This window comes from Epinephelus fuscoguttatus, linkage group LG6, assembly GCF_011397635.1.
Source record: "Epinephelus fuscoguttatus linkage group LG6, E.fuscoguttatus.final_Chr_v1".
Taxonomy (NCBI): Eukaryota; Metazoa; Chordata; class Actinopteri; order Perciformes; family Serranidae; genus Epinephelus; species Epinephelus fuscoguttatus.
Window position 1 is genome coordinate 24,368,276 of NC_064757.1, and position 13,966 is coordinate 24,382,241.

Below are 13,966 nucleotides of genomic sequence, written 5' to 3' on the forward strand. Positions count from 1 at the left end.
TGGATCATGTGGAACAAGCTCTAAATTAAGTGAGAGAATTCCTTTTTCTTCCTTTTTTCTTACATATTTTATTAGAATTAATACTGAGCCTTTTTGGCTAACCAATGAAACTCAGTGTCCCTCTCTGCCTCCTGCTCAACAGGACAGTGGAAACACTGCACCTGAAGTCACTCTGAACCCGGGCCACTCTGCCCAGCTCCAGACCGCAGTCATCAACCAATCAAGTCTCGATCTCGTCCTGTTGAACTACTTGGCTCAGGACTGGTCCTCTGAGTACAGGTTTGTTATCAGTTTGATTTATTGTTAATGTTTTACTTTCCTGTTGTTATTCCTGTTGTCTACATATGTTGAGCACATTGGTCATCACCAACGTTTTTGTGAAAGGGAAATTTCTTTATAGGGGAGTCATTGTTCTACTTTTTTATTCCTGAACATTTTTACATTGTAAGAGCAGGAGGAAAAAGCAAATTCGAAACAAAAAAAATTATGAGGTCGTGGGATGATCAGTAAGTTAAGTCAAATTTGCGTAATTTAAAATAAAATATTGCACATTGTACATACAATAGTTAAGATCTTTCTCATTGGCTTAATAAATACTTTTCACACAGCTTTTCTCCCAATTCTTTTTGGAGTCATATAAAGTTGGTCTGATCATCTGTTCAAGGAGATGTAGGTGGTAAACAGTATGTACAAAGAGGGCAGCAGTGGGACAGTTTTACTGACACCACTATTTTGTAGTTGCCTTTTTACTTGCTGCCAGCAAGAACTTTACTGTAGGAGGTAGGTATCATCGTGATTTAGGCTGTTAGGGATATGTCCAAGATCGAGAGATGTGAATGTTGTACTGCCACTGAGATAATTCATGCTACTACCTTCCAGAAAGTGTGAATACAGGGACAAGAGCAGTAAACATGAGCTTGATCAACAATGATTTCTCAACATTCCCTCCAGCAGCATAGCTGAGTGCCAGGTTGTATAGACATCTGTTTGGGAGTGATAAAAAGGGAATCAGGTTTATCCAGGTCCAGGAGTTGGTGGAGGGTGACTGTCTTTCCCAGGCATTCAGCCACATGTCCTCAGTTATTTCCAGCTCTTTTTCCCATTTTTGTTTCACATAGTCTGTGGTGTAAAGAGCAAATCTAAAATGCTTTCTGTAGTAACATTTACATTTCTAATTTAAATCAACACATTATCCTGTCTTACAGTCTCCGCAGTGACCAGGAGGAGATCACCTTCATAGTATTCCAGTCTCAGCGAGAGAATGACGAAGACTATGGTGAAGGGACGGAGAGGAAAAAGGCTGAGCTGGACATAGCAGTGCATGTTAAATACGACCTGGGACAAACAGTGGTGGCTATCCACTCACCATATTGGATGGAGAACAAGACAGGCAGGTTGCTGCAGTACAAAGCTGATGACATCCACCGTAAACATCCCCTCGACTACGACATGCCACTGCTTTTCTCCTTCAAGCCTCGGTACTTCCTGAAAAACAACAAGGTGAGAGGGTTTTACAGTTAAGCCTAATCAATTTTGAAATCTGGTTGCATTATGCACATAAGGAGAAACTTCACAGATGTTGACAGAAAAAGTTTGAGAACTACTTGTGTATATATATGTTGTGTATTTCTTTTCATCACTCAGGTCCGTCTTATGATCTCAGACAGTGAACTCTCTGATGAATTCTCCCTGGATACAGTCGGTAGCTACGGAGATGTCAAATGCAAAGGCCGATACAAAGATTATCTGGTAAGATTTTGCCACACTGGCAGATATTCAGACATAATTTTAGACTCAATGTCGCATACCCTGCATTTGGAAGGAATATTAAATCACTTTTTATGTGACTATGGTAGGTTATGTAATTGAATAAGTACATAATCATCATCTGTGTATTTGTGTGACACCTGTCTGACCTCAGGTTGGTGTGAAGATTGATGCGAGCAGTTTCAGTCTGACCCGCATCGTGTCTTTCGTGCCGTTTTACATGCTGGTCAACAGAACCAAGCACAGCGTTTTCATATGTGAAGAGGGGCAGGACAACTGGACCGAGGCTCTGCCAGAACAGGTAGGAGCCAAACCTGTTATTGTTTACATCTGTGTTCTCTGCATATGCATTATTGTGGAATACTACTGCTAATGATAGTACTACTTCTTGTAATTACACTTAAGTGTATACATTCATTATTATGATTTCCTGTGTAACATTTAAGATGAAACCTTTACTTCCAGTGTTTATAAAGGGTTTTGTTTTATTCCACATTTAGTCAGCCATCCCCTTCTGGCCTGAGAACGACACCAAGCGGCTAAAGATCAAAGTAGAAGGTTGCTTATTGCCTCCTCGCACTATTGACTTCACACGACCGGAAAACTGCCTGTTGCTGCATCTGGACAACTCTGTAAGTACACACAAAGATAAGAGTTGTCCCTTTATGTGAAGTCATTTATTACAAGTGACAGTTGATGTTTAAGTATATTGAGTCCTGACAAAATGTACTCACACTGGCTTCCAGAGCATTTAAAAAACCCTTGTTTTGACAAGACTGTTATTTGCTTCTTTTTTGCAGGTGGGCGGGATCACTGTAGACGTGAACCTGTCAGAGCACTCGGCCATAATCCGATTCTCTGAGTATCATGACGGCGCAGCCCCCTTCCTCATCATCAATCACACAAAAGACCAGACACTGCATTTCTATCAGAGGTGAGAGAACAAAAGAAGGACAGTTAGAAGGACATAGACATTTTTTGAACAATGCAGTTTTGTGTCAGCGATTGTGCGAATATGGTCAGACTAGGGAGGAGAAAAAATTAGGTATGCGCTGATTGTAAAATTCTGAGACAGTACTGATTCTGATGCTCAAAAATTAGCAGTTGATGATACAGATGTATTGTCGTTGTTGTTTATTTATCATCCTGTGTTCCTCCTCTTCCAATATTAATGATAAAAAGAAAAGAAAATTACTGGTACTTCACAGCTTACTTCTTAGTAAGATACATGTTATTCTTTACAAAGATGATAATATCTGCTTTTTGCAGCTTAGCCTATTTCTTTTCTCATCCAAGATATGAGATGCGTAGCTTGACAGCTGCCCACTGAAAGCAAACATAAAAAAAAAAAAACCACAAGCCACACATGCACCTGGCAGCTGTTGCCCTCCTAAGTCATGCCAGAGAGGGGTCCAGCCAGTGGTTTCTTCTCTACATCAGCAGCTGGCTATGCTAGCTACTGCCGTCTGAAACTGACAGCAAATAACCAACACTACATTTGGCCTGTGCAAATTTGGTGCAACACAAAAGGTACGCATCAGCCTTCAGCCATTGCCATTGGTTAATATCATCTTAATTGATGATAGGCTGATGGCATTCAACAAGCCGAATATCTGGGGATGCATACCTAGAAAGAAAAGAAGTTTAATGCTAAGCATGATGAATGAAGCATGTCACCATGGTTCATCATGTGATCAAGCGTGTGACACAGAGGCTAACACATAAATTAAAAATGAAAGTTATCTTGAGGGCTCAATAAATGACCTGATTGAGATGCAGGAGCGAGGAAGGAGACAGGGAGTGAATGAGAAAGGAAGTGAAATGTATTTTAAGTATTTGCTGAGAGAGGATCGGCACTCCGTACTTTATTTTGGTGTAGCTAGATATAAAACTTGAAACCTTGACATAGAATTCAGTTTACTTGAAACCTGTTACTTTCAGTTTGTGCATAACATTTTGTATAGCTTTGTTTCATACAGTAATACGTCACGGTTTCTCTGGTGTAAGTCTTGTCTGTAAATGTGATTTCAAAGTGTTCCAGTTTTCATTTAAATTATGTTGCCCTGATGTCGCACTCGCCTTAAGATAAAGAAGTGAATAATCAAGTTTAACAAAATAATCTCTTTGGATGACTTCCCAGTTGTGTCATGCCCGTTCATTCAGCCTCTGTGTTTTATTTTCACTTTAGGTTTCTGCTTATTTCTATCACTTTTTTTTTTTTGTTTCTAAATTAAATCTCTTCAAATGACTCACTTTGTAATCGTAGAATTTCTTCATGTGAATCATTCACATTCATATTTCATTGATTTGTATTTTGCACATTTGCTGAATGACGATGATACTTTTTTCCCTCTTGTTTCAGAAGCCTTTAACAGTTGAGTTAATGACAACTAACAGTGTTTGTATTTGCTGATAGCCATTTATGTTTGTGTGTTGTGGGTCATGCAGCGCCCGGACAGAAACAACGTGGGTGGCTGACGAGCTGCTCGACCTCTCCTTCTCATTGGAGGAGGACAGGTAGAAAATATGAAAAGGGGAAACTCTTCTGATGCACTCTGAACTCAAATAAAGACATAGAATTATGGACTGGAGAATAAGAACAGCTGCAGATAGCTAGCATTGCAGCATGCTTATGCAAAACGAGGGGGGAGCCAAGGATGACAGTATAATTGTAGCATTAAAACACTTCCAAAGACCAAGAATGATCCAAATACTCATACGCATAAACACACAAATGATGCAGCACATAGATACAAATTGGTGGAATATTGTAAGTCTGATATCACAGGCAAATTATTGTGACAACACACTTGAGTGCAGAGTATGGTCAGATGAAGAGTGCAGGTAAAGATAAGTAGAAGAAGACTGCTTCAGTTCTGAGTCTGGTTTGTCTGTGTAATCTGCTCCTAAAACTTACCAATGAGAAATATATACAGCACAGGCCTCATCAAAAATAATATCATCAAACTTTCTTGTACATTTTTATTAAACTGCTGGAATTTTTCACTGATCTAAAAAGTTTAAGGACCATTGAGATGGAGTAAAAGGAGCAGGTTAGACATCTAAGCCTATTTATTTATTTATTGCCACGTTTCTTTGATCTCTTATCAAGTGTTAAATCATCTTTACTTGTAGAAGTACTAGTTTTGAATGCTGCTGACTGGATGGGATTCTGCCAGCGGAATCACACCTCCTGCTTCCTCCAGTAGTTCTGTTGCTTCCACTAGTTTTCTCTTATTTTCCACCTCCATCTGTAAGTTATTTCATTTTCCCATTCCTGCTTTGTTTCGCCCGGATAGAGATTCGTATCAGAGTGAACATGCGTATACATGCCTTATCTCTCCAGTTGGAGGTATTGGGGACTTTTTGGTGTTTGGCTGTCGTACCGTCACATACTGTCATTTTTCTGTCTGTTGATGGGAACTGTTTGTGTATTCTGTCGGACAGGTACTTTGGATTGGATGGTTGTCATGGCGGTATATTCTTGGTGGCTGGGCTCTGTTATATTGTCCTCTGTTTTACTGTACCGTCGTCTGTCGTTGTTTGCTTACTGTCATCTCAACTCAGCTGATTATAATTTCTTGTTTAGTAGTAGCTGTAAGTGATGTTACTGATACATATGGTATGTGTGTGTCTGGTTGCGTCTCTTGTGCGTGCAGCTCTCAAAAAGAGGCGGAGCAAGAGGAGCTGGAGGCAGGGAAAGCTGTGCACTACACCTGGACGGAGCCCACTGGATCCCGGGAGCTTTGCTGGAAGTGTGGTTCTTACAGTGGGAAGCTGAAGAGTGAAGAGGTACTGTGCTGAACCCGAGATACAATTACTGAGATTTATTTAACTGTGTAGCATGTAATCCGTTACTTTATTTTACTTTAGTTAAATTTAGTTAATTTAAGAGGGGACTGTGCAAATTAATAAATACACATGGTATACAAATACCAGAATAAGCAAAAGGCTATTTTTCATCTGTCGTCCCCTGGCCAAGATGTTACACAATGCTACCTAGAATACAAGAAAGCACAAAAAAGCAAACAAACAAACAAAAAAAATATTTTACCATTTCTAGTTTTTTTTAAGTCACAAGAATGTAATGATCATCAAGTGTAATTCAGTGCTAAAACTCGAGGCAAAGTTGATGCAGTATAAAAAGACATACAGTTTTTAAAGCACTAGAGGCAGCAGTGACATATTTTCATACAGAACAACATTGCATTGCGATTACAGTAACACGTTGAGTCACACTTTTCATGCCTCTGTGCCAGCAATTGCTGTGATGGCCAGATGCATCATGTTTTTTGGTTGTCCGTTCATCCCATTCTCGTGAAAGCAATATCTTCAAAGGCCTTGAAGAAATTTCCTCAAATTTGGGACAAAAGTCAGCTTGTACTCAACGATGAACTGATCCGAATTTGTTCGTCAAATGTCAAGGTCACTGTGACCTTGAATCTGTCTCTTTCTCACGAACGTGATTGGTCAAGAAGGCCTCGAGGGAGTTTCCTCCAATCTAGCATACATGTTGATTTTGAGTCAAGCATGAACTGATTAGAATTTCGCAGTCAAAGGTCAAGGTCACTGTGACCCTATGTGTCGAAACATTGTTAATGTGATATCTCTAGACCGCCTTGAAGGAATTTTTAATCTGTCAGTTATTTTCCCAATAGATTGATTAATTGTTTGGTCTATGAAATGTCAGAAAATGATGAAAAATAGCAGTGTTTTCCAAAGCCCAAGATGACGTCTAATGTCTTGTTTTGTCAAAGAGGAATAAAGAAACTAGAAAATATTCACATTTAAGAAGCTGGAATCAGAGATTGTTTTTTTCTCTTAAAAAATTGCTCAAACTGATTAATCCATCATAAATTAGTTGGTGAATTAATTCATTTAATAGTTTACAACTAATTGATCAATCAACTAATTGTTGCAGCTCTAGTGACAATATGTACTTACAGTGGAGAATCTGTAGAAATAGATTTGGTCTAGTTCAACCATTTTCTGCCTCTTTTAGGGCCAAATAATAGTCTTACAATATGAAATGTTGAGGCAGTTTAACCTTTGTTGTGTTTTAGATGTGAACACAATTGTTAGATGAGACACTGGGATGTTTGTGTAAATACTTTTGTGTGTTTGTCTGCTCTTGTGTCTTCAGGACCAGCGTCAGGACATGAACAATGACGGAAAACTGTATGTGATCTCCTTGTATGAAGGTAAAGTAAAAGGAGCTTAACATGAAATTCTGTACTTTGGCCTTATGCAGTCTTGTGTGCACTTCTCAAATCTTCGCAATCGCCAGTTTATTGTTAGTGCATGAATGTAGCCAAGTGCTAAGAACTCACTTTCTAGAAAGATACAAAATATACAGTTTACACAGACAACAAGGTGACATTGAACACGGAATGAGGTCAAAGCTTGTGTTCATCCTTGATGGACACAATCCTGTAACTCATCCTGACCTCTGACCTTTGGGGATGAATAAAGTGGGAAATCATTTTGGGGGGTTATTGTTGATTCAAAGGTCTCCAACGTGTTGTGGTGTTCACTGAGGAGCAACGCATGTACAAGATCCTCTGTGAGAGCGAGAAGGCCCAGCTAGCTGAACAGGAAATCATCCTAGCGCTGCAGAATGTGGGCGTGTCTCTGGTCAACAACAGCACCGGCCAGGAGGTCTCTTTCATCGGGATCACAAGGTAGATAACCAGCAACATACACATGTGGACCTGTAAAAAAAAAAGCACAAAACCGGGCCAGATTCATGTTATCACTGTGGCTTACTGCCTGTACAATACATCAAATGTGTCATGGCAGTGATAGTGATGTTGTGATGTTGTGTGTGATTTGTAAGTAATAATTTATAAATCAAGATATTTTCTGTAATATGCAGTTGAGATTGTCAGAAAACATCCCGCGTCAGACATGATGGGCTCAGATGAAATGTAATTGTTGGCCAGAGTTTTAATTGAAATCTAAGATAATTTAGTGACATTTTGTAATCTTTCAAACATAAAGCTACACTAAGATGCATATGTATTTGCATTATGTTTGTCTTCTCCTGGTCAGTCCTGCAGCTGTGTACAATTTAATGATTTCACACTCTCATTTCTTGTCATAGTTCTGATGTTGTGTGGGAAATAAAGCCCAAGAAGAAGGGTCGGTGGAAGACTATGAGCACCAAAGAAGCTGACATGCTGGAGAACAGATACAAAGAGTACACGGAATCTGGACCTGTGGACAACGCCATTGTCGATCTGGAAAACAACTTCCAGGTTAGAGACTAAATCCTGTACAGTCAGTATTCATGATTTCAACCAGTAACAAGGGATTGATACAGTTTAAAAATGGTACAAATGAAAGCTGTCCATTTCACTTTACCCATGCAGGCCATATAATCATAGACAGAGTTTAAACCATGTCAATTGCTGGTGGTAAATAGTTTAAAGAGGTCCAAACACCAGCAACACCTGTCGTATATAGATCAGCTGTACTGTAAGCCCAACGTGTTTCAGATTGTAGCCTTCATTAGGCTCATCAGAAAAAACATTGCAACCAACAGTCAAATAGGGCAGGTATCCCTCAAGGATCTGTGAAGATTTCATGCAAAGAACAAGACAATCAGGAGGGCTACCTTTACCCAATTTCTAGTTCTTCTATTGGGTGGTGAATGTACGAAATATGCCTCACTAGCTGGGTGCGCCATCTGCAGAGGTACCAGCATGACTCTATATTGAATCATCACACTGTGGTATAACCTTATTGCAGCTCCTCCATTAGAAATGTTCACTTACGTGTGTAATCCGTCGGTATATAATTCTCTCAGACTTGAGTAGGAAAAAGTTATGATTACATTCAGTGTCGATTCTGGCACCAATTTACTCCAATCATATGTTTTCACCTTAAGATATGGAACAGTAATGGTATATACATCATTTTAAGCACCTGTATGTAGATAAGATATTTGCCTCATTTACTCAGTTGACTCAAAAGCGTAATATCCCACAGGCCCATTTCTTCAATTTTTACAAATTAGAAATTTCATGTGGAGCAGATTTCCCTAGTTCCCCAATTTACCACATGAAACAACTTTAGATAGAAATCTCAACATCTCACACAACAATGTGAACAGGGGAGTCATCAAAGTGATATATACTACCAATATATTATCAACTCTACATTCTTCGCCTCTCTCTACTATTAGATCCCAGTGGGAGGATGACTTGGCCTCCAAAATCACAGATCACGATTGGCAGTCCATTCTTTAAAGAGCTCATTCTTCCTTGTTATAGGAGCCATCCAGGGTGTAAAATGTGTGTAGGCTGCGAATTTGTCCTGTAGTGGTCACTGTATTGTCATGGGTGTCTTCCAGTGTAGGCAGGAACCATTCATTGAGGGACAGGTGTTGCTAGATGGGGGAGCACACATAGTTTTTTGACAGCAATGCCAGGCCATGTCAATTGAGGTTTACGCTGCTTAATACAATGGTGAAAATTTGTACATTTGAACGGTTTATGGACACAGATTCATGAATGTTTGTAAGTTTTTCGTTGAAGACTACAGCGATGATAAATAGATAATGCATCAGAGAAGAAGAGGAAGAAATGGAGTCTGTGTTTTCACCTGATGAGCAGCGGTCTGTTTGGTCAGGCGAGCGTGTCAATTAGTAAGTAGGGAGTGTCCTATAAGGGACATGGGTGGCACCATTTTGGTCCACAAACTGGAGAAGCACAAACAACGGATGGTACTAAGTCTTTCCAGAAGATATGATGTGAAGATATTTAAGAACCACTATAAAAACATATTAATTGGTGGTTAATTGATTAAAATAATCATTAGTTGGAGGCCTGTTTGTTCAGTCCTGTGATATTTGTAATTGTCTCTCAGGTGTCCTTCACTCCCAGTGGTATCGATATGCGGATGCTGCAGCCGAGTGACGCTCCTCTCAGGAGGCACTTCCTGCCTGGGGTGAAGGTGGAGTACAGCGTCTCACCACGACAGGTCGCCTACCGAGTCCAGATCCACCGTATCCAGGTGATTAGAAGTCAAATATAAACAAAGATCTTACATATATCCATGTCCGAATTACAGTACTACAAGTCATCCAAATGCCTTCCTCAACATTTGTTTATTAATGCATCTTGAGTCCCTTTTTCTGTCCTCTGGCTCATAGTTCACATCCTTTCTTCCAACAGATCCAGAATCAGTTGCCAGGAGCGATCTTCCCCTATGTTTTCTACCCTGTAAAACTGCCAAAATCTATCACCATGGACGCAGGTCTGTTAGTCCACCCTGTATGTCATGTTTAATTAGAATTATGTGCTGATTATATGCAGTGTTTCAGTCTATAATATGATTTTATTTTTCTTACAGAACCCAAACCTCTAACTGATATCAGCATTGTTACCAGAGCTGCAGGACACTCTGATATCTTCCGCATCAAGTAATTGTTTTTCATTTGATTCTTCTGTCACTTTACTGTCACTTCCTCCAGTGCACCACCTCTGTCTTTGCTATTTGTGATGCACTATGCTGTATTTGTGCTCTGTTTATCCTCTGATTCTGATATGCTCTCTACAATCTCATTCATACTTAAAATGCCTTTTAGCCACATTCTGGTATATACTGTAATCCATTAAATATGGAAAATGGTGATCAAAATGTCTGTCGACCTCAGGTACTTCAAGGTGTTGATTCAAGAGATGGACCTGAAGCTGGATCTGGGCTTCCTGTATGCCATCCTGGACCTGTTCACACCTGAGAATGCCAGCACCATGACCTCAGAGCAGGAGGTCAGACACTCACATATTTTATTTTGTTTTATTTTTATTTCATTTTATTTTACTTTATTTTATGATTTTATTAATTTATTTATTTTAAAGGGACTATGTACAGTTCAAAAATAGTCCAGATTTCAAGGTCAGTGAGTACAGAGCTGAGCAGCTTTTATCCAAACACAGTGAACATATTGTTTCTCAGAATCTGTGATACATCATAATAATAATAAGAGACCTGAGTCACTGAGATCCATTCTGACTTTTTGTTGCTGTGCCTGTTTTTGTTTGTGCTGGTGTTATCCCTCTAGGTGGAACTGTTTGAGAAGGACATAGAGTATGTAAAGGCAGAACTGAACCATGCCTCTGCTGCTGACACCTCTCCCATCAGCCTCTATGAGTACTTCCACATTTCCCCCATCAAGGTTTGTACACTATAGATTACTTATGCGAGCCCCACATTTTGTTTGTCATCTCTGCAACACCAAAAGTTTCTTAAAATAAAATGGAAATTCACAAGACAGCTGCAAAGCACATTTCAGTTGTGTGTTTAACACCAGAATCACTGATGCTTAGTCATGTTTTTTTATTTGCAGCTGCACCTGAGTTTGTCTCTGAGCACGGGAGGAGAAGACGGCCTGAAGGAGAAGCGAGAAAAAGAGCTCATTCCCGTCCAGTCCCTCAACCTGCTGCTGAAGAGTATCGGCGCCACACTCACTGATGTGCAGGACGTCGTCTTTAAGTACGATTGACAACACATAAATCACACACATAAGCATTTATATATTTATTTTTCTGTAAATTGTTTTGGGAGGTGCTACTTGACTGATTCTGTTGCTAATTTCAGGCTGGCCTTCTTTGAGTTGACCTTCCAGTTTTGTACCGCTCAACAGCTGCAATGGGAGGTCATCAGGCATTATTCAAAGCAGGTAACACAAATGCACATAATAACATCAGAAACTACACAAGTGTTTTCATGTGTCATTTATTTATGAACAACCAATGCTTGGCTGCCACCAAGCTCACCAGTTTCTATATATGTATCCCTCAGGCTATTAAACAGATGTATGTGCTGGTGCTCGGCCTGGATGTACTTGGAAATCCTTTTGGACTTATTAGAGGACTGTCGGAGGGAGTGGAAGCCTTCTTCTATGAGCCTTATCAGGTAGTAATGTAATACAATAATAATAATAATAATAAGAGTAAACTTTATTGATAGGCACTTTTCAAAACAAAGTTATAAAGTGCTTAAGAAGGTTGAACCAGGATTTAACACGTTGCAGGAATTACACAAATAAATTTAGGCAATTTAAGTCATACAGAAAGTAAATGGAAAAATGCATTTAAAAAATGTATTAAGCAGCAAAACTAGCAATAAAGATAAAGAACTAATAAAACAAATAAACAATGTGTGCAATTACACTACCCTTAAGATTTTATCGAGGCAAATAAAACCAAACAGTTAGAATAATACAAATCAACAGTGTCGTAGCTTTAAAAAAAAAAAGTTTAATGATCATTATTTAAGCTGAACAATTACTAGATACTCTATTCTGAGTATGAACATATTTTAGGACTCCAGAGATTGTGAGCATTTATTAAAAACCTATTGAATATTCATGATGTGTAATGTGGTTTATGTTAACATTTACAAAAGTGTGGCTGCTTAAAGCCTCCAAAGTGTATTTCTTCCTTCTATGTAACTGTTATCCGTGGTTGTCCAGGGAGCCATCCAGGGACCTGAGGAGTTTGTTGAAGGAATGGCTCTTGGAGTGAAGGCTCTGGTAGGAGGAGCTGTCGGTAAGTATGAGGCTCCTATAAAAATGATATCTATTAAAAAGGTGTCTGATCTCTTCAGGTGCCCACATTAAGATCTCTGTGGTATATACAGGGTGTCTATGGGTCCTTAAAAAGTCTTAAAATGTCTTTTTGTGCGAATGAGTGAAGCCTTTCTATGTAAATGTCCACATTCCTGATGTTACACATTTTTAAAAACTATAATACTGTCATTTTACTTTGTACTTGCACTTTCCTCCTGCCAAAATGTATGCACTCAGTCTAAAAGCATGATAGTTTACAATGTCCGAGTATGTGAGTTTAGGTTGTGCATGTGGGTCTGTAATCTAGCCGTGGGCTGCCACGTCATATGGATCTATGTTGTTTATCACAATTAGTTTGTCCACATACCGTTGCTTGACCCCCATAGCTGGGCACAGGTAACACAGTGTGATCATAACAAGATGGCGCTTCTATCCCAGAAATTGAACACAGTGTGATGTCAACTTCACATTCTCTATACCTGTAATAAGAAATGTGCCATATGAATTAAATTGCCAGAAGATGAAGACACAGTGGATTACAGAGAGTAGCACAGTAACAGTTTCTCCCACAAGTCATTTGAGAAGAAATAGACTTATTAAAGAATTTAGTAACTTTAAAGACTCACATCTGCCTTCCAGGGGGTATAGCAGGTGCAGCCTCCAGGATCACAGGTGCCATGGCAAAGGGTGTTGCTGCCATAACGATGGACGAAGAATACCAGCAGAAGAGACGTGAGACTATGAACAAGCAACCCAGTGGCCTGAGAGAGGGACTGACCAGGGGAGGAAAGGGATTAGTGTCTGTACGTACTCAAACATGTGTTTATTGGTGAAAAAACATACCTTTTGAGGCATGTTTTAAACTGTTAAAATGTACAGTTATGGCCTTAATTAGATTTTCTGCTCATTTAATTATTAAACAGATTAACTAGTAAGACTAATAATGTGGATTTACCACTGGCTGTAAAGAGGGTCTGCCATAATGAATGAATCACGGCTGCTTGGTAATATTGCTGTGTTTTCCTGTCAGGGTTTTGTCAGTGGGATCACAGGGATTGTTACTAAACCCATTAAAGGTATGTTGAATTGGACTCTCTTTTATGATTAATTTGATGATAGTTGGCATGTGCTGATAATGAAAATTTAATAGCCAAAATAATGGCATAAAATCCTTGAATTCTGTCCTGATTGTGGAGCAGTGTACCAGCTCTGTTTTATCCATTTTAATGTGATGATGTGTTATTGTGCAGGAGCCCAGAAGGAGGGAGCAGCAGGCTTCTTTAAAGGTGTTGGGAAAGGTCTGGTTGGTGCAGTTGCCAGACCCACAGGAGGCATTATTGACATGGCCAGTAGTACTTTCCAAGGGATCAAGAGGTATGTCCTTTTCTGGGTGTGCGTATACTCATGAATGTTCTATAGTGTAGAAGTCCTGATTTCCAGCTTTTCAGGCTTATTTTGTGGCTGAATATAATTTGTAGCTTCTTAAAATATGAAGATAGTGATAGTAAGATACTGGCTACAGTTGCATTTGTAGTAGTGATGAAACGGTGAAAAAACGTAAACAAAACGAGCATCAGATGGACTGTATTCATGATAAATACGCCACGATAATATATGTAAGCA

General features: G+C 39.4%; 1 protein-coding gene across 3 annotated transcripts in view; it reads left to right on the forward strand.

The window, feature by feature from the left end:
* Positions 1-13,966, forward strand: part of vps13a (vacuolar protein sorting 13 homolog A) — a 48,086-nt gene that overhangs the window by 25,868 nt on the left and 8,252 nt on the right. For 2 of the 3 annotated variants that reach the window (XM_049579995.1, XM_049579997.1), the window contains exons 49-71: positions 143-279; positions 1,206-1,500; positions 1,645-1,749; positions 1,922-2,068; positions 2,268-2,399; positions 2,568-2,701; positions 4,216-4,284; positions 5,427-5,559; positions 6,911-6,968; positions 7,277-7,448; positions 7,871-8,024; positions 9,637-9,783; positions 9,945-10,026; positions 10,123-10,192; positions 10,427-10,541; positions 10,835-10,948; positions 11,120-11,265; positions 11,371-11,452; positions 11,575-11,688; positions 12,248-12,323; positions 12,983-13,146; positions 13,374-13,419; positions 13,594-13,717. In XM_049579995.1, coding sequence (XP_049435952.1) covers positions 143-279; positions 1,206-1,500; positions 1,645-1,749; positions 1,922-2,068; positions 2,268-2,399; positions 2,568-2,701; positions 4,216-4,284; positions 5,427-5,559; positions 6,911-6,968; positions 7,277-7,448; positions 7,871-8,024; positions 9,637-9,783; positions 9,945-10,026; positions 10,123-10,192; positions 10,427-10,541; positions 10,835-10,948; positions 11,120-11,265; positions 11,371-11,452; positions 11,575-11,688; positions 12,248-12,323; positions 12,983-13,146; positions 13,374-13,419; positions 13,594-13,717 — 2,816 coding nt within the window. The remainder of the gene's footprint in view (positions 1-142; positions 280-1,205; positions 1,501-1,644; positions 1,750-1,921; positions 2,069-2,267; positions 2,400-2,567; positions 2,702-4,215; positions 4,285-5,426; positions 5,560-6,910; positions 6,969-7,276; positions 7,449-7,870; positions 8,025-9,636; positions 9,784-9,944; positions 10,027-10,122; positions 10,193-10,426; positions 10,542-10,834; positions 10,949-11,119; positions 11,266-11,370; positions 11,453-11,574; positions 11,689-12,247; positions 12,324-12,982; positions 13,147-13,373; positions 13,420-13,593; positions 13,718-13,966) is intronic. The other variant, XM_049579998.1, reaches the window with a different exon arrangement.